At 39.5% G+C, this 20,603-nt stretch overlaps 1 protein-coding gene across 5 annotated transcripts in view; it reads right to left on the bottom strand.

The window, feature by feature from the left end:
• Positions 1 to 20,603, bottom strand: part of ATP8B4 (ATPase phospholipid transporting 8B4 (putative)) — a 256,970-nt gene that overhangs the window by 37,493 nt on the left and 198,874 nt on the right. For 4 of the 5 annotated variants that reach the window (XM_081226816.1, XM_081226817.1, XM_081226818.1 and 1 more), the window contains 3 exons: positions 13,812 to 13,959; positions 10,617 to 10,800; positions 9,727 to 9,950 (listed from right to left, as the gene is read on the bottom strand). In XM_081226816.1, coding sequence (XP_081082942.1) covers positions 9,727 to 9,950; positions 10,617 to 10,800; positions 13,812 to 13,959 — 556 coding nt within the window. The remainder of the gene's footprint in view (positions 1 to 9,726; positions 9,951 to 10,616; positions 10,801 to 13,811; positions 13,960 to 20,603) is intronic. The other variant, XM_081226819.1, reaches the window with a different exon arrangement.

Below are 20,603 nucleotides of genomic sequence, written 5' to 3'. Positions count from 1 at the left end.
TTGGTACAGGTAGAGTAAGTGGCACCTGCAGGAGTGACTGGACGCATATTAGAAGGACTCTCCTTGCTGGATCTACCTCAAGCAAGCACAGGAAAGGGCTCTAGACTAAACAACCAACAACACTGAAGTGACTATACGCCTTCTATATGCCAGGCGCCGTTCAAGACTATAGGCTGTATGGATGACTCAGATGTGCTTCCTTTCCTTGAGAAACTCAGGGTTAAGCTAGATAAAATCATAAGAGACTGGGTGAATTGGGAAAAGAAATCCTCTCCCCTGAAACAGAGACCCATTTTTCTCCTGACCTTGTCTTAGTGCATGTATAAGCCTCAGGGGCCATGGCTTTGGTAGGGTTGATAAGAAGATTCTAAGCCCTCTGGAACAATTCTTTTGGGGGGAAAAGCTGTTTGCTTAACTGGCCCCTCTGCCTCAGAAAAGATGAGTAGAGTCCAGAGTGGACAAAATGAAAAGTCATCAGATTGGATTTCACTCCAGGCTCTGGGTTCAAAAAGGAAACCTTCAGATTTTCTTCTATATTGGCCAGCCCCATGGTTTCAAAGTATGGTACCCCACCTGCAACATCAGCCATCTACAGGGAACTTGTTAAAAATGCAAATTTGGGAGCTCTACCTCAGACCTGCTGAATCAGAAAGTCAGGTGGGGCCCAGGGAGCTGTGCTTCAGAAGGCTTTCAGGTGATTCCCATGCACATTAAAGCTTGAGAACCACTGGTCCAGCTCAACTCACTAGCATCAGGAAGAACACAGAAGCCCGTTTAGGACCGACAATGGATTCAAATGAAGATTGTGCGATTAAGTAGTTTTCAGTGTAAATAATACAATAATAATAATAAATAATAAAACAAAGAAGAACTCAGAAAAGACACATGCTCAATTAAATCAAACATTTAAGAAACCTAATTACAGCCAGGTGGTGTGTCATAGCTGAGTTTATATCAGATACTCATGTCTTTCGAGCAATCATTGTTCTCCCTTGCTGTTCTCTTTTAAACTGAAAATACTGTTGAGAAGACTAAAAATCTAGTTGCTTAACATTTGACTCTGACCAGTTTTATCAGATCCTGAAAGCAGAGCAGAAAATCACCTAAATGTAGAGATTAGAAGTCACTGAACATTCATTTCAACTTCATAGTTTTAACAAAGACAACTTTGGCAGTAAACTTGCCTATCTAAGCTTGGTGTGTCTGTCTACCCATTCAAACCACTAACTACTCCTCTGCGTCCTAAGAGCTCTTAATAATGGTTAAGGCATCTCTTCTGTGTTTTGTGATCTTTCAAAAGCCCCAAACTTTTATAATATGAAAACTGGATCGCTCAAAAACACCACTTAGCAAATAGCCTTGCTGCATTCTCATGTGGAGAAAAAGCCTAGGAGAGCACAGGCCACATTCCCATGCTTGTCTTTGCTGGAGTAAGGTGGAACCGTGAGCAGGTAAATATCCCCACCCCAGTGCCTTCTCTGAAGCGGCGCTAAGAAAACTTTTATTTCTGAGAAACTAAAATCAAGACTATGCTTTATTTCAACTGTCTAGATATTACCAAAAGTATCAACAGAATTTTCTTTTAGTTTGGGGAATGTTATTCTTAAAAGAGAAAATTAGAAATGGGTATGGATGTGCCTTTAGGAAATCTCAACTTCTCAGAAAAAGGGGAAAATGTACAAAACCTATTTTCATTACAAAAAGGATTTGCTAATCTCCCTTGGCACATTTAAGATAACATAAAATGCCAAGATTTAATTCATACTCAATTTTTCTGGAATAAAATAATTGAAAAAATTAGCTGCATGTATATCATTGAAACCAGTAACTAAAACAAGAGGAAAGAGGAGTTGAGGAAGATGGCAGAAGAGTAAGACGCGATCACGTTCCTCCCCACAGATACATCAGAAATACATCTACACGTGGAACAACTCCTACAGAACACCTACTGAATGCTGGCAGAAGACCTCAGACCTCCCAAAAGGCAAGAAACTCCCCACGTACCCGGGTAGGGCAAAAGAAAAAAGAATAAACAGAGACAAAAGGATAGGGACGGGACCTGCACCAGTGGGAAGGAGCTGTGAAGTAGGAAAGGTTTCCACACACTAGGAAGCCCCTTCGCGGGTGGAGACTGCAGGTGGCGGGGAGCTTCGGGGCCACGGAGGAGAGCGCAGAAACGGGTGCAGAGGGCAAAGCGGAGAGATTCCCGCGTGGAGGATCGGTGCCGACCAGCACTCACCAGTCCGAGAGGCTTGTCTGCTCACCGGCCGGGGCGGGCGGGGCTGGGAGCTGAGGCTCCGGCTTCGGAGGTCGGATCCCAGGGAGAGGACTGAGCTTGGTTGCATGAACACAGCCTGAAGGGATTAGGGCACCACGGCTAGCCGGGAGGAAGTCCAGGGAAAAGTCTGGACCTGCCGAAGAGGCAAGAGACTTTTTCTTCCCTCTTTGTTTCCTGGTGCACGAGGAGAGGGGATTAAGAGCGCTGCTTAAAGGACCTCCAGAGACGGGTGCAAGCCGCGGCTATCAGCGCAGACCCCAGAGACAGGCATGAGACGCTAAGGCTGCTGCTGCCGCCACCTAGAAGCCTGTGTGCAAGGACAGGTCACTATCCACACCTCCCGTCCCAGGAGCCTGTGCAGCCCGCCACCGCCAGGGTCCCGGGATCCACGAACAACTTCCCCGGGAGAACGCAAAGCACGCCTCAGGCTGGTGCAACGTCATGCCGGCCTCTGCCGCCGCAGGCTCCGCCCCGCATCCGTACTCCCCCCTTCCCCCGGCCTGAGTAAGCCAGAGCCTCTGAATCAGCTGCTCCTTTAACCCCGTCCTGTCTGAGCGAAGAACAGACGCCCTCAGGGCGACCTACACACAGAGGCGGGGCCAAATCCAAAGCTGAACACCGGGAGCTGTGCGAACAAAGAAGAGAAAGGGAAATTTCTCCCAGCAGTCTCAGGAGCAGCGGATTAAAACTCCACAATCAACTTGATGTATCCTGCATCTCTGGAATACCTAAATAGACAACGAATCATCCCAAATTGAGGAGGCGGACTTTGGGAGCAAGATAGATTATTTTTTCCCCTTTTCTTCTTTTTGTGAGTGTGTATGTGTATGCTTTGGTGTGAGATTTTGTCTGTATAGCTTTGCTTTCACCATTTGTCCTAGGGTTCTGTCTGTCCGTTTTTTTTTTTTTTTACTTAAAAAAATTCTTTTTTCTTCATAATTATTTTTTATTTTAATAACTTTATTTTATTTAATCTTACTTTATTTTATTTTATCCTCTTTCTTTTGTTCTATTTTTCCTCCCTTTTATTCAGAGCCGTGTGGATGAAAGGCTCTGGATGCTCCACCCAGGAGTCAGTGCTGTGCCTCTGAGGTGGGAGAGCCAACTTCAGGACACTAGTCCACAAGAGACCTCCCAGCTCCACATAATATCAAAAGATGAAAATCTCCCAGTGATCTCCATCTCAACACCAAGACCCAGCTTCACTCAACGACAAGTAAGCTACAGTGCTGGACACCCTATGTCAAACAACTAGCAAGACAGGAAACCAACCCCACCCATTAGCAGAGAGGCTGCCTAAAATCATAATAAGGCCACAGACACCCCAAAACACACCACCAGACGTGGACCTGCCCACCAGAAAGGCAAGATCCAGCCTGATCCACCAGAACATAGGCACTAGTCCCCTCCACCAGGAAGCCTAAACAACCCACTGAACCAACCTTAGCCACTGGGGACAGACACCAAAAACAACAGGAACTACGAACCTGCAGGCTTCAAAAAGGAGACCCCAAACACAGTAAGATAAGCAAAATGAGAAGACAGAAAAACACACAGCAGATGAAGGAACAAGGTAAAAACCCACCAGACATAACAAATGAAGAGGAAATAGGCAGTCTACCTGAAAAACAATTCAGAATAATGATAGTAAACATGACCCAAAATCTTGGAAATAGAAAAGAGAAAATGCAGGAAACACTTAACAAGGACCTAGAAGAACTAAAGAGGAAACAATCAATGATGAACAACACAATAAATGAAATTAAAAATACTCTAGAAGGGATCAATAGCAGAATAACTGAGGCAGAAGAACGGATAAGTGACCTGGAGGATAAAATAGTGGAAATAACAATTGCAGAGAAAATAAAGAAAAAACAATGAAAAGAACTGAGGACCATCTCAGAGACCTCTGGGACAACATTAAATGCACCAAAATTCAAATTATAGGGTTCCCAGAAGAAGAAGAGAAAAAGAAAGGGACTGAGAAAATATTTGAAGAGATTATAGTTGAAAACTTCCCTAATATGGGAAAAGAAATAGTTAATCAAGCCCAGGAAGCACAGAGAGTCCCATACAGGATAAATCCAAGGAGAAACACGCCAAGAAACATATTAATGAAACTATCAAAAATTAAATACAAAGAAAACATATTAAAAGCAGCAAGGGAAAAACAACAAATAACACACAAGGGAATCCCAATAAGGTTAACAGCTGATCTTTCAGCAGAAACTCTGAAAGCGAGAAGGGAGTGGCAGGACATATTTAAAGTGATGAAGGAGAAAAACCTACAACCAACATTACTCTACCCAGCAAGGATCTCATTCAGATTTGATGGAGAAATTAAAACATTCACAGTCAAGCAAAAGCTGAGAGAGATCAGCACCACCAAACCAACTTTACAACAAATGCTAAAGGAACTTCTCTAGGCAAGAAACACAACAGAAGGAAAAGACCTACAATAACAAACCCAAAACAATTAAGAAAATGGGAATAGGAACATACATATCGATAATTACCTTAAATGTAAATGGACTAAATGCTCCCACCAAAAGACAAAGACTGGCGGAACGGATACACAAACAAGACCCATATATATGCTGTCTACAAGAGTACCACTTCAGACCTAGGGACACATACAGACTGAAAGTGAGGGGATGGAAAAAGATATTACATGCAAATGGAAACCAAAAGAAAGATGGAGTAGCAATTCTCATATCAGACAAAATAGACTTTAAAATAAAGACTATTACAAGAGACAAAGAAGGACACTACATAATGATCAAGGGATCGATCCAAGAAGAAGATATAACAATTGTATATGTTTATGAAGCCAACATAGGAGCACCTCAATACATAAGGCAAATACTAACAGACATAAAAGGGGAAATCAACAGTAACACAATCATAATAGGGGACTTTAACACCCCACTTTCACCAATGGACAGATCATCCAAAATGAAAATAAATAAGGAAACACAGCTTTAAATGATACATTAAACAAGATGGACTTAATTGATATTTATAGGACATTCCATCCAAAAACAGCAGAATACACATTTTTCTCAAGTGCTCATGGAACATTCTCCAGGATAGATCATATCTTGGGTCACAAAGCAAGCCTCGGTAAATTTAAGAAAATTGAAATCGTATCAAGTATCTTTTCTGAGCACAATACTATGAGACTAGATATCAATTACAGGAAAAGATCTGTAAAAAATACAAACACATAGAGGCTAAACAATACACTACTTAATAACCAAGTGATCACTGAAGAAATCAAAGAGGAAATCAAAAAATACCTAGAAACAAACAATGGAGACACGACGACCCAAAACCAATGGGATGCAGCAAAAGCAGTTGTAAGAGGGTAGTTTATAGCAATACGATCCTACCTTGTGAAACAGGTAACATCTCAAATAAACAACTAACCTTGCACCTAAAGCAATTAGAGAAAGAAGAACAAAAAAACCCCAAAGTTAGGAGAAGGAAAGAAATCATAAAGATCAGATCAAAAATAAATGAAAAAGAAATGAAGGAAACAATAGCAAAGATCAATAAAACTAAAAGCTGGTTCTTTGAGAAGATAAACAAAATTGATAAACCATTAGCCAGACTCCTCAAGAAAAAAAAAGGGCGAAGACTCAAATCAATAGAATTAGAAATGAAAAAGGAGAAGTAACAACTGACACTGCAGAAATATGAAGGATCATGAGAGATTACTACAAGCAACTCTATACCAATAAAATGGACAACCTAGAAGAAATGGACAAATTCTTAGAAAAGAGCAACCTTCAGAGACTGAACCAGGAAGAAATAGAAAATATGAACAGACCAGTCACAAGCACTGAAATTGGAACTGTGATTAAATATCTTCCAACAAACAAAAGCCCAGGACCAGATGGCTTCACAGGTGAATTCTATCAAACATTTAGAGAAGAGCTAACACCTATCCTTCTCAAACTCTTCCAAAATGTAGCAGCGGGAGGAACACTCCCAAACTCATTCTAAGAAGCCACCATCACCCTGATACCAAAACTAGACAAAGATACTACAAAAAACGAAAATTACAGACCAATATCACTGTTAAATATAGATGCAAAAATCCCCAACAAAATACTAGCAAACAGAATCCGACAGCACTGGTGTGAGTCCACTAGCAAACAGAATCCAACATTAAAAGGATCATACACCATGATCAAGTGGGGTTTATTCCAGGAATGCAAGGATTCTTCAATATATGCAAAGCAATCAACCTGAAACACCATATTAACAAATTGAAAGAGAAAAACCATATGATCATCTCAATAGATGCAGAGAAAGCTTTCAACAAAATTCAACACCCATTTATGATAAAATCCCTGCAGAAAGTAGGCATAGAGGGAACCTTCCTCAACATAATAAAGGCCATATATGACAAACCCACAGGCAACTTCATCCTCAATGGTGAAAAACTGAAACCATTTCCACTAAGATCAGGAACAAGACAAGGTTGCCCACTCTCCCCAAAATTATTCAACATAGTTTTGGAAGTTCTAGCCACAGCAATCAGAGAAGAAAAAAAAAGGAATCCAAATTGGAAAAGAAGAAGTAAAGCTGTCACTGCTTGCAGATGACATGATACTCTACATAAAAGAATCCTAAAGATGCTACCAGAAAACTACTAGAGCTAATCAATGAATTTGGTAAAGTAGCAGGATACAAAATTAATGCACAGAAATCTCTGGCATTCCTATACACTAATGACGAGAAATCTGAAAGTGAAATTAAGAAAACACTCCCATTTACCATTGCAACAAAAAGAATAAAATATCTAGGAATAAACCTACCTAAGGAGACAAAAGACCTGTATGCAGAAAATTATAAGACACTGATGAAAGAAATTAAAAATGATAGAAATAGATGGAGAGATACACCATGTTCCTGGATTGGAAGAATCAACATTGTGAAAATGACTCTACTACCCAAAGCAATCTACAGATTCAATGCAATCCCTATCAAACTAACACTGGTATTTTTCACAGAACTAGAACAAAAAATTTCACAATTTGTATGAAACACAAAAGATCCCGAATAGCCAAAGCAATCTTGAGAACGAGAAATGGAGCTGGAGGAATCAGGCTCCCTGACTTCAGACTATACTACAAAGCTACAGTAATCAAGACAGTATGGTACTGGCACAAAAACGGAAATACAGATCAATGGAACAGGATAGAAATCCCAGAGATAAACCCATGCACATATGGTCACCTTATCTTTGATAAAGGAGGCAAGAATATACAGTGGAGAAAAGACAGCCTCTTCAATAAATGGTGCTGGGAAAACTGGACAGGTACATGCAAAGGTATGAAATTAGAACCCTCCCTAACACCATACACAAAAATAAACTCAAAATGTATTAAAGACCTAAATGTAAGGCCAGACACTATCAAACTCTTAGAGAAAAACATAGGCAGAACACTCTATGACATAAATCACAGCAAGATCCTTTTTGACCCACCTCCTAGAGAAAACAAAATAAAAACAAAAATAAACAAATGGGACCTAATGAAACTTCAAAGCTTTTGCACAGCAAAGGAAACCATAAACAAGACCAAAAGACAACACTCAGAATATCTGCAAATGAAGCAACTGACAAAGGATTAATCTCCAAGATTTACAAGCAGCTCATGCAGCTCAATAACAAAAAAACAAACAATCCAATCCAAAAATGGGTAGAAGATCTAAATAGACATTTCTCCAAAGAAGATATACAGATTGCCAACAAACACATGAAAGAATGCCCAACATCATTAATCATTAGAGAAATGCAAATAAAAACTATGATGAGATATCATCTCACACCAGTCACAATGGCCATCATCAAAAAATCTAGCAACAATAAATGCTGGAGAGGGTGTATAGGAAAGGGAACCCTCTTGCACTGTTGGTGGGAATGTAAACTGATACAACCACTATGGAGAACACTATGGAGGTTCCTTTAAAAACTACAAATAGAACTACCATAAGACCCAGCAATCCCACTACTGGGCATATACCCTGAGAAAACCATAATTCAAAAAGAGTCATGTACCAAAATGTCCATTGCAGCTCTATTTACAATAGCCAGGAAATGGTAGCAACCTAAGTGTCCATCATCGGATGAATGGATAAAGAAGATGTGCCAAATATATACAATGGAATATTACTCAGCCATAAGAAGAAACGAAATTGAGATATTTGTAGTGAGGTGGATGGACCTAGAGTGTGTCATACAGAGTGAAGTAAGTCAGAAAGAGAAAAACAAATACCGTATGGTAACACATATATATGGAACCTAAGAAAAAAAAAGGTCATGAAGAACCTAGGGGTAAGATGGGAATAAAGACACAGACCTACTAGAGAATGGTCTTGAGGATATGGGGAGGGGGAAGGGTAAGCTGTGACAAAGTGAGAGAGTGGCATGGACATATATACACTACCCAACGTAAAATAGATAGCTAGTGGGAAGCAGCCGCATAGCACAGAGAGATCAGCTAGGTGGTTTTTGACCACCTAGAGGGGTGGGATAGGGAAGGTGGGAGTGAGGGAGATGGAAGAGGGCAGAGATATGGGAACATATGTATATGTATAACTGATTTACTTTGTTATAAAGCAGAAACTAACACACCATTGTAAAGCAATTATACTCCAATAAAGATGTTAAAAAAAAAACAAGAGGAAGGAAGAACAATTGAAGAAATCTCTAATGATAGTTACGGTTACCATTTCATTCTCAAGGACAACCTTTTTCTTTTGTTGCTGTTGTTTAAAATATTGATGCCATTTTTTATTCATAAATATATTTAAATGCTATAAGTCTTACATTTCACAGTTGATACCCAGGGTCAAAATTTTCCTGATATCCAAGATATGGGGTTATGTAACCTTTAAAATGTGTAAAAGTAGATATAAAAATAGAATCCTAATTTACAAATTTGCTAATTTTTCTTCCTTGCTACCAACATAACCTATGGATCAATTTTTAGCTGACGAATTGCTGGCAAACAGCCTTGAGGTCAGGGTAGCAATTCCTTCCCCTGATTTAAAATATTTACCTTCAGTGTGTTGGGTGAGTGATCACCTTTCCAACAGATATGCCTCAACTTTTCTTATTAGTGTTTCTCAGATTCTGAATTAAAACTCTACATCAAGCTTACCTGTCACCATACCCAAAATTTCAATAAAAACTTTAAAATGCACAGGAAGGAGTCATCATTAGTTACTATGTAAATAAGCAAAAAATAAAACTCTAGCTAAATATATATTCTTCTTAGGTTCAAAGCTCAAGTCAACTATCCATTACATAATTTGTCACACTGTCATTTATATTAAATATATAAAAATGATCTCTATTGATTAGTAAATAGCCATGAAGAACAGTCATCTACAATCCAGGGGATCATATAAAAGAAAGAAACTTTTTTACCAACCTGGGCTGAGAAACCACAGAAGAAACCAAACCAGAAATGCACAAGTGTGAATGCAAAATTCTTATAGAAGAAATAGCATAGGAATTTGCACATTCGGAAATAGGACCACCTTCCATGAACAAGGAGAAGCCTTTGGAGGTATCTAAACTGTGCAAATGCGTAGTCGCTGGCTAGGACTGCCTGCAGTCCTTCCTGGCCGCTGATGCCGACACCAATGTGAGCACCTACAAAGGAGAAGAGGGACAGTTTCACTCCCCAAACAAAGACACAACCTCTTTGGGGAACCTATCACTCCTCTTTTTTTAATTTATTTTTTTTATTTTTGGCCACACCACTTGGCTTGCAGGATCTTAATTCCCCGATCAGGGATCAAACCCGGGCCCCCAGCAGTGGAAGCGCCAAGTCCTAACCACTGGACCGCCAGGGAATTCCCCTATCACTCTTCTTGTATGTTATTATTTATTCACAGAAACCCACAGCATTTATAATTTTCCCATACATTATCTCATGAAACACTCATGATAGGTATTTATCCTAGTTTTTCAAATGAGAAAATTGACTCAGAAAGTTCAGTAACTTGAACAAAGTTTTACAATTTGTAAGTGGCAAAGCTGGGACTAAACCTTAGTGTTGGGACTGTGTATATAAGGTTCATTCCTCTACACCATAGCTACTTATTTCTCTAAACAGTGACCAATACATAAATGATTTAATTAAAGGTTTTTTTTTAATGAATGCTAATAATGGTGGATGAATTGAGCCATAAAAGTATTCATTTCAGAAACACTGGGAAAATTAAATTGCAATGCAATCTCCATTACATATTGCCAAGTGCTGGACCTGGGAGCTCTAGGTCTGCAGCACGCCCCATTGAGCAAATGTCCCCTTACTTTTGATCATGCTGACGTCATTGGCTCCATCGCCTATGGCCAAAGTGACAGCATTTCTGTGCTTCTTCACCAGCTCTACTACTTGAGCTTTCTGGAGAGGGGTGACTCGGCAGCAAACCACAGTCTTACACATGCAGGCAAGTTCTAGAAGATCGTTCTTGACATCACTTTCTAGAGCATGGGCCTACGTTATTTTTTTTTTTTAAATCCACAATAGAACGAGAAATAATAAATGAGAGATGTCATTTGGGAAGCAGATTTCTTGTTTCTCAGCTGATTTCTAAACAGTTTAATTCACTTCAACAAGTCACTGTTGACTCAGGGCCACACAAACAACAAAAGAAAAGAGTACTGAACTCCTACTTAGTGCCAAGGAATTTTACCATAAAAGTAAAAGACACAGTGCCCTGTGTTTCTTCCTTGATGCATTATCATGCTGCACTGGAGAGATACAGTTGAATGCCGGAAAAGGTCCGGAATCCACTAAAATAAGGAAAAGCAAAGGCCAGAACCAATCCATCACCTCACCAAGTTTAGAATGAACTACAAAATGATGATTTGTCTGTTCTACATGATGACATTTTTGTTTCCTTTGCATTGTTGTTTTATATATTTAGTGTTTGTTGTTGTGGTTGTTAATGTGAGAGCAAATGAGAAGCAGATGACCTGGAGATTAGCCCTTGAAGAACATAGCGACTGAAATCAAGAGAGGCCTGTGCAAAGGGTGGCATGCAACCTGTGTCTCAGACAGGGTTCCCCAACCATTTACACCCTTGCACTTCTCCAAATACATCAGAGCCTTTAGACATACCAAAGAAGGACTGAAAAAGAGAACATAATCATTTGTAATTAAGTACAATTTTTTTCTAGAAAACATCTCTACATTATTTAATAAACACATTAAGAGAAAACAGGAATCCACCTAAACTTTGAGTCATCATTATCTTTGAATGAATCTTTAGCAAGATGTTCACAGCCCATTCACACTCTGGCCCCTATATTCCTTTTGAGTCTGTCTTCTACCACCACCTTCAGGTTTACTCTTTACTCCTGTCAGGCCAAGTTGCTTGTTTCCATAATTTGGCAGGTTCTTTCTTGCCTCTGTGCCTTTGCACTTGCTGTCTCTGCTACCTGAAAACATCACTTCCTCCAGGAAGTCTTCCCTGATTTTCCCATGAGGAACTAAATGTGCTGTTTTGCCTCTATGCTCTCAAAGCACTGTGTCCGGGCCTCCCTGGTGGCACAGTGGTTGAGAGTCCACCTGCCGATGCAGGGGACATGGGTTCGTGCCCCAGTCTGGGAAGATCCCACATGCCACAGAGCGGCTGGGTCCATGAGCCATGGCCGCTGAGCCTGCACGTCTGGAGCCTGTGCTCCGCAACGGGAGAGGCCACAACAGTGAGAGGCCCGCGTACAGCAAAAAAAGCACTGTGTCCATTCCTCCTTGTAGTATTTGTCATACCAGTGTGAGATTAGCTCTCACCAGATGACAATCCCTAAAACAAGGACTGTGCTCTCTTCACATCCTTATCCTCAGCCTCTAGCACGGTGACCTGGACATGCTTAATGAATGTTAATGGGACGAATGGAAGGATGGGTGAATGAGTATAAAAACATGACTTTAATGTAGAAAATTCTCGTGTCAAAGCCTACAATTCTTAGGGGAAATTGTGAGTTAGCTTTCTCAAATATAATTACCCTCTCTGAAAGAGAAAGCGTGTAACTTGCTGTCTTGCTCAGAATGGTTCCCATCTCTCTCTTTTCTTTTTTCTTTATTATCAACAAGTGAAAAACCTAGACACAGACTGTGAGAAAGAAAGACCCAATTACATTCCGCAAAGCATCAAGATTTGAGCAAATTGGAATCATGATTTTTTAAAAAAAACTTCTGACCATACTAGCAGAAACACAGTCAATTCTCCTTAAATTAAAAATGACATTTCATGGTTTCATAAGCTTCAGGCTTTGAAGCTGAGGGGGTTCTTGAAGAGTGTCTATCTTAGCTCTTTCTTTCAACAGATTTAGAGACAGAGAGAGAATCATGTGTGTTATCACCTTAGTACTCTAACTGCCCACACAAAGGCCTCTTTAAGCCTGAGAGAAAGTCAAAGCACAAGTCATTAGGGACCCTTTCCCTATTGTGGTTGGTCCCTGGGCAATTCAGCTGGAAGACCACCAGCTCTAAGCCCAGCTGACAGGCTTAGAATTTTCAGTTGCTGCTCATTTGTGCAAAGGAGAAGTTCGTGTCATCTGGACAAACTTTCAACTAAGCTTGGCCTGCAACTGAGCTCTGTAACTTTCCATGGTGTAGAAGGCAACACATCATTACGTCTGGAATCCAGCTGGATAACGCTCTAAGCACTAAGAGCTAACAGACAGCTGATCACAAGGGGGGAAATACAATATACTCATTTCCAACTTCTTTTGTCCTCTAAGAAACTGTCTACAAGAAGATACGTTTATTTTCCAAACTCCCAAAAGTGAAAAATGATCATCAAAGCCAGAGAAAGATGTGAGATTAGCTTTTTGTGCATATAAATGATAATTTCACTGGAGTACAATCAGAGCTTTTGTTTTCTAAGTTAGAAACTCAGAAGAACTTTTGATATTTGTTCAAGATTTGGAACCTGAACTACATTAAAAGTACAATGCAAGTTTATTCTATTACGACAAGAACCAGATTTCCTAATCAAAGCAAATTGTTTGGCATCGCTCTAAAATGCTGCTATTTAGAAAGACCACTAGAGGTATCTTAATGGCAATAATTTGGTGTGGTAATTATATGAAGGTCAGGTTGTGCTCTGCAAATCACAAACATTAGCAAGAGCAATAATTGCAATACATCTGTCCAGTTGCATTATTTTAATTAAACAACAGGGAGCTGTGACACTCTCCCTCAGAAAAGCACTTAAACAGTACTGCTAAACGGTCTGTAGTCATTTAGACAAGATTGATATCCTCTGAATTCAGTATTTCTTCAGATCCTCCCCTTCACTGTGGTGGTTCAAGCAATAATGTATGAAATATATATTAGAAGTTTCCCTTTCCTTTGCAAACAGGAAATCAGTGCATATGCCCTATTTCTAGTAGTGTCATTTGTTTTGAATACACAAAAAAAGATTTCATTATGACAGCACAAAAGAAATGATTATTGGAGTGGAGAAAAAGAAACAAAAAAGCCTTAAGCAAACTCACCAAACTGTGGCCATTTATGATTAAGGCATAATCCCCTGTTACGGTTTCTTCTACAACTGAGTCCAACTCCAGCGGCTGCTTTTTTTCAAAAACTACATGGCCATTGGAAAAACTTCTGTTTTGTCCAAACAAATTTTCCTTTGCTTTCCTTAAAGGAGAGGGGAGGAAGGCAAATCATAACAAAGTATACAGAGCATACCTATTAACTCTAAGGAGAGACTGGCCTAGAGGTAAATTCATTTCATCACTATTCAGACAGACTGCTGCATGAGATACAGTTTCAGTAAGCTAGTTGGATAATTCTTTGCGATGGGGATACCATAGCAAATTTGCAAATTCCAGGAAGTAGGAGGGTAAACATAAGGAAAACAGAATCATCTCGAACGTTTTAAATTACCTAAAAGCTAAATCATCATCTTGAGCTCTGCTTGAACTATGGGCTCTTGATAAATTTGATACATAAGGTTACCTGAGCTTCATGGACTTAAGAACCACTGATCTGGCACCTGATGTTGTTAAACAGTGGAAAGGGAAAGACTAAAGACAATTGATGAAATCTTCTAGGAATTCCACGGAATTCTGTATATAAAATAAATTAATCAACTTGTAGAACAATGTAACATGATCCAACTTAAAACGGCAGTCTTCTGAGAAGCACATCTTTTAGAAATTTGACGATAAAAACAAATAAAGGCATTTACTGAATTGGCATAGTCATTATAACATAATGGAATATTTTAAGTGAAATTGTACTCATCAGCTGAAACAATAGAATAAATCTTCTGGGAAAGACACTACAGACACCAAAGTGTAGAGGGTAGTTCCAAATGGAAACTCCCTCCAGTGTCCTAGATCTAATCAGCACTAGAATAACCCTGCCCACAACTCAACCATCTTTGCTGCTTAAGAGGAAGATTGTACGGTGACTTAACACCGTTAGAAGTGGCATTTTATTCTCCTCTTCAAAATGGAAAGACAATGCCTTTAAAGGAAGGAAAATTTCCTCTCCGAACCCCTTGGATGACAGGCTCTGAAGTAACATAGGGCAAGCTGACATGACTGCTAGAACTTTCAATCACAACCAGGGAACTACACAGTCGGCGCTCCGGAAGTTGAGCACCAAAGCCAGCCACCAACACTTTAGGCCACAACTAGCATATACGAAACAAGTGCCCAGGAGAGAATGGGGAGTGAGAGACAGGCCAGAAAATGGATGTTTTGTCTTACAGCAAAATGAAATGGTTCCCCAAAGACTCATCTTATGTAAAGAGCATTTATTTAAATGGTTTTTTGCTGTGGCTCCTCTGAAAGAAGAGAATGTTCACATTACAAAAACAGTCATTTTAGCCCTCAGCTTTTTAATTACTTGAAAATGTAACACTAATTTGTTTACAAGTTAAGTTTTTTAAAAAAAGAAAAACACATCTTCTGACTCAACATCTTCTGCTGTCCAGGACCAAAATCACATCCTGCATTTAAGGAACCCAGAGAACCCAAAGGTTACATGCCCTTGGCTCCAGGGATGATATTATACGTTTTAGCAATCAGTTTGCAGAATCAAAGAAAAAGATTTATAAAGTCAGAGTGCTATGTGTGAAGTTTAGGGAGTTAAGGAGGGGGGCGGGAGGGAGAACAGACATGAAAAATCATTGTTTTAAGTGGGAGATACAGGGCTTTTGCATCAGATAATCATGTCAGGGAATCCTCCTCACACTCATGAAAATTTACAGTCCATATAATGAAGAAAGCAAGAGAGACAAGTTCCTCCAAAATGAACATTTCTCTGACAGTGTTACAGAGCTCATAAATTAGGACCTCAGAAAGCACCAAAGGGCAAACATCTCCTGAAGTTTCCTTTTCAGTAAAGTTCTCACTTGCTGTATAAATGACTCAAACTCTGTTTTCCCCCAGAGAATGAAAACATTCCAAAGAAGGGTGAAGTTCATGAAAGTATTGGCTGAAATTCTATTTACTTAGGATTTTTTTCCCCTAAACTGTCTTCCTAACATCTCACATGAACCCTTTTCCGGGCAGAAAAGGGACAGTGTTTCCGGCTCTGCTTAAATTCCCACCGCACTCCCTCCATACAGGCCAGCCCTTTGCCCATGCTCTATAGCTGTCATTTCTTTTTCTTCCTGGAACTTAGCTCTTCAAACACCAGCTGGTCCTCACCAAACAATTTATTAGGAGGGAAGAAGCAACACATAACTCCCTTCATGGAATATGAATTATACATTTTTGCAGGCATGATACACAGCGCTTTACTACAGAATACAAGTCACAAATGCTAAAACAGAAGAGTGCCTGATTTTTCCAAGCTCTGCACTGAAGGGCAGGCTGTTACAATGTTGGCACACAGAAAGGTATTATCGGTTGAGGCAACCTTGGCATTCACAGCCCCATGCCACCACAAACAGAGCAAAGCACAGTTATGCCCACGTTGGCTTACATGCAATCTATAAAGAAAAGAGATGGTAGGAGAAAGGGTCATTTTGTCAGTCTTAAGGCGCTCTATATTCAAACCTTAAAACGACCTGTTAGAAAATAGACTGAAACCATGACGTCATGTTTAGACGAATACAATTTTGACTTTGATATGAGCATTGGGCTGGAAACCTGGAGATCTGGCTTCAGGCCCGAGGTCTGCCTCTGATATCTCATATGCCCGCAGTTGAGCTATCTGTCCTCTAGCCACTTGATTAGTCAGTTACAGACCCAGGCGAGAACCCAGGTCTTCAGATTCCTAGTGCTCTGTCTACTGCACCAAAAGGTTTACGCATAGTTAGCCACAGGCTGCCTCTAGGTTGGGAAAAAGGCATAGTGCTAGAGCACCAGTTAGGGTAAAAGAGTACCCTGCCAACAGTAGAGAAAGAGAGAAAGTACATGAAATTTTGATGTCAAGCCCGAGTTTCATCCCTTATTAACTGTGTGACCTATAGGATACTCAACCCCTGAAGCAGTATCTTTATTAGAATCTAGGGGAATGATACCAGTGAATCACACTGGTTGATACCATTATGAAAACTCAGGCAGCTGTACCAGGCTGAACTGGAAGGTCTCCAATATTACTGAGTACTCTAAAATTTTACAATTTATGATAGAAACTAAACTTACTAAAACATTTTGCCAGGGAAATCGGGAATTAGGAAGAAGGTGCATTTTGTTTGGCCTGCATAATGTTTATTTAAGAATCCGTATGAATTTACGGACAACGTGTTGCTCGCCTTCACCAAAGCCCCAAACACTCCATAATGCCTTGTACAGCCCAGATCACACAACTAATATTACCTGCCTGGCCCTGGAGCCATTTGTATTTATGAACCCTGCTCATTCAAACAATAACTTTCCATCAAGTAGGTGTGCAAAAAATGCAATATGTATTTTGTTGATTAAAGAGGAAATGTCAGTTCCTAGGTATATCACTAGGATACTACTCAGAAGCAGTAGAATCACTTCATGGTTTAATTAATTTTCCTAACAATAAAACATGTGATCAATGCAACAAAAATGAAACATGTAATGGGCTTGCTTGTCAGCCCAAGCGAAATTACATCCTCAGTCTGCTTTTCTTTGGGCAGAAGACATATGTACTGAAGAAATGTAATCAATGCAGTAATCTTTGGAGAAAGCATAACAGGGTTTAATTGTAGATTTCTGGGCATGCCCTGAATACTAAAGCAGTTATGGAAGCAAAGTTAACCCAGGACTCAATGTGTCTAAAACATTTTCATGACATTAAATTTGAAACAAGCTGTATGCATGCATGATATGCATGAAGATTACATATCAATGTTTATGAAATAATTGAAACGTATTTGACAGGTTTAAATATGAGCATTTAGGTCATTTCCTCCCAATAGTTACTATCACTTAGATCCTATTCTTCTGATACTTCTTTTTAATGTTTTTGCATGGAAAAGCAAAACTCAAACCCACTGAACTCAAAGGTGTAACACAAGAAAACTGAGTGGTGTCAATTTATGATTTCAATATTTCATCCCCAAAACCATGGCTTTAGATATAAGTAGCCAAGATTAGGATTATAGAGAGCAACACCTCCAGTAATAACTTTTCTTGGATGCTCTTTTTTTCCCCCTAACATTAAGCAAATGCATACTATGAATGTATTGATTCTTCTCATACAGAATTTTCTATCATTCATTGCCTCTCTGTCATAGAGTCTCAGAATGGGGTAATCTCCAAATCTGAGTTGAAATAAACATTATTTGCCAGCAAGTTAAACAAGGTGGCCTCAAGAGTCCTGAAATAATTAGTCTAGATGGAAAATCTTTATTTTTTTCCCTCTGAATATTTTTTTCTTCTCACTAAAAAAAATGGAGATAATCTTTAGGCTTTTTTCCTAATTGTAAAAGTATTGTATGGACACTATTACAACTTCAGATAACACAAAGAGCCATAAAGAAGAAAGCAAACATGATCCATAATTGTATCACCAAGAGAGAACAACTCTATGTATATGTTCTCGAGAACTTGTTGTGGAGGTAGGTAGATAGATATGGATATAGATGTATAGTGTTTTATATGTATACATACATACATACCTATATACTTTTTTGAAAAAATGGATCATGTTATGCATGAAATTTCATAAACTCATTTTTCACTTAAATATATTGTGGACATCTTCCAATGTCAAAAACCACATAATCACTTTTAAGACTACATAGTATCTCACTCCATGTATATATCATAGTACTTAAAATCCCTGTGGCTGGGTATTTGAGCAATTTCTAATTTTCTATTATCATAATCGATGCCACAATATGTATGTATGTATACAAACACACACACGTACACACACACATACATCTGTCCATTTATTTTTCTTAAGGACAATTCCTAGAAGTAAGACTCATTGGGTCAAAACTGTGCACATATATAATTTTGAAATATATTGCTAGTTCACCCTCTAGAAAGTTTCTACCAACTTACACTCCCAACAATAGTATATAGGAATTCATATTTCTCCACATTCCTTCCACGTAATGACAGTTATGTCACCTACTTAGTCAACCACATGTGGCTGGATAAAATCTTGAGGAATTAACCTCGGTTCCCCACCCCTTGCAATTACCACGGCCACCACAGGTGGCCCTCTCTGTTTACTCAGAAACATACCTTGCCTCGGGGGATCTGAAAGAGCTAAATACAGAGAAAACAGAAGAGTCAAGATTTTGTTTTCTGAGTACCAAAATGGACTCCTGAACTCATAGCAGCATTGTCATCCTGAATTCCAGCAATCTGGAATTCCACTAATTGGGCTTTTTGAGAGGGAAGAGAAAAGTTTCTTCAAGTGTCAAAAAACTAATCCTTAAAGGAATCAGTGCATAAAATGTTGCCCTAAGCAACAGACTAGAAAAAAATGACTCCTTTTCTCCATTTCCCATCCAGCCTAGAGGAGAGGGACTTTGAAGAGGAGGTTAGATGCTTGTGAATCACTAAAAGAAGCCTGGGTGCTGACCCACACCCTGGACTGGGAGTGGATAATGGAATTCTCAGATAAGTTTTTGGGAATCTGAGTATGGACGCGTTGCCACTGAAGCATGGTGACATGGAGGGTAGTAGAAGAAAGGGATTTCAGGAAGAGAGGTAACCATGTGAGAGCACGTCTCAGACACAGAGAGGTAAGGAAGAGCCCCTAAACTTCCATGTTTCCCCAGGAGGATGCGGAAGTCAACCAAGAGGGATAGCCAGCAACCCAGAGACCAGAGACCAGAGACCAGAGACCAGACAGGGACACAGAAATGGGAAGTGCCAGATGCCACAGGATAGACGCTGAGGATCAGTGACAGGTAAGGCAATTGCACATCCTAGACGTGAACTAAACTTACCAAAAGTGCCTAACTTAATTGTTCTGTCATCAGGCAGAAAAGGGGTTCAAGTTCAGTTTTAGAAAATTTAATGAGTTTCTGTTCTTGCACAGCTCAGTGTATTCCAGGCTGTGAAGTCAGACAAGCTAGAAATGACAGAGCCTCCTTCTACGTCTCTTCACATCAAATCGAATTCCAAGTCCTATCCATTCTACCTCTGAAACAGCTGTCAATTTCATTCCATTTTTTCTTTGCCCATTCTTACCGCCTCACTGCCTTAGTTCAACCCTCATCATCCCTAAACTTGAGTATTCCAACAGCTTCCTGATCCATCTGCCCATCCCATTCATTTTTCTGTCAAACATACTCCATCTATCCTGCCACTAGAGTGTTATTTCTAAAGTGCAAAATTGGATTTGTCTCTTTTCTGCTTAGAAGTCCTCTCCATCCATCCAGTACCTTCAGGATAAAGTATATTCACTTTGGCTTATCATTCAATCTATCACCACTTCATCTCTGAAAAACTATCCCCACCCATAACTCTGTAGTACACTCCAGCTACTACTTGACAGGTTGCTTCTGGAATATAACATATCTTTCACGTCTGTATGCCTTTGTGTGTGCTGTTCCATCAACCTGCAATATTGTTATTCGATGTAGTCAACAGAGGAAGAGGATCCATAAAATTTGTAATGGGAGTCAGCATGTTGTTTTCAGTATCTTAAGAAGGTTAATGAAAAGTGTAGAATTTTCTATGATAAGAATGTAGAGACTCCCTAAGTGTTTAAAGTTTTATTTTCCTTTCAGCTATCTTACATCAACCTGGTGTAAAAAACTGCTATATTACACTGGTTAGAAGCTTGACTGAAGATTATGTGTGTCTTTGCCAAATAAAAATTAGGAAATCTAATTAACTATGACTGATATAATTTTATTATTATTATTTATATAATTTTAATAA

This window comes from Mesoplodon bidens (genome assembly GCF_964165515.1).
Source record: "Mesoplodon bidens genome assembly, chromosome: 3".
NCBI lineage: Eukaryota > Metazoa > Chordata > Mammalia > Artiodactyla > Ziphiidae > Mesoplodon > Mesoplodon bidens.
Note: the sequence above shows the minus strand (reverse complement) of the source record. Positions and strands in the feature narration are given on the sequence as shown.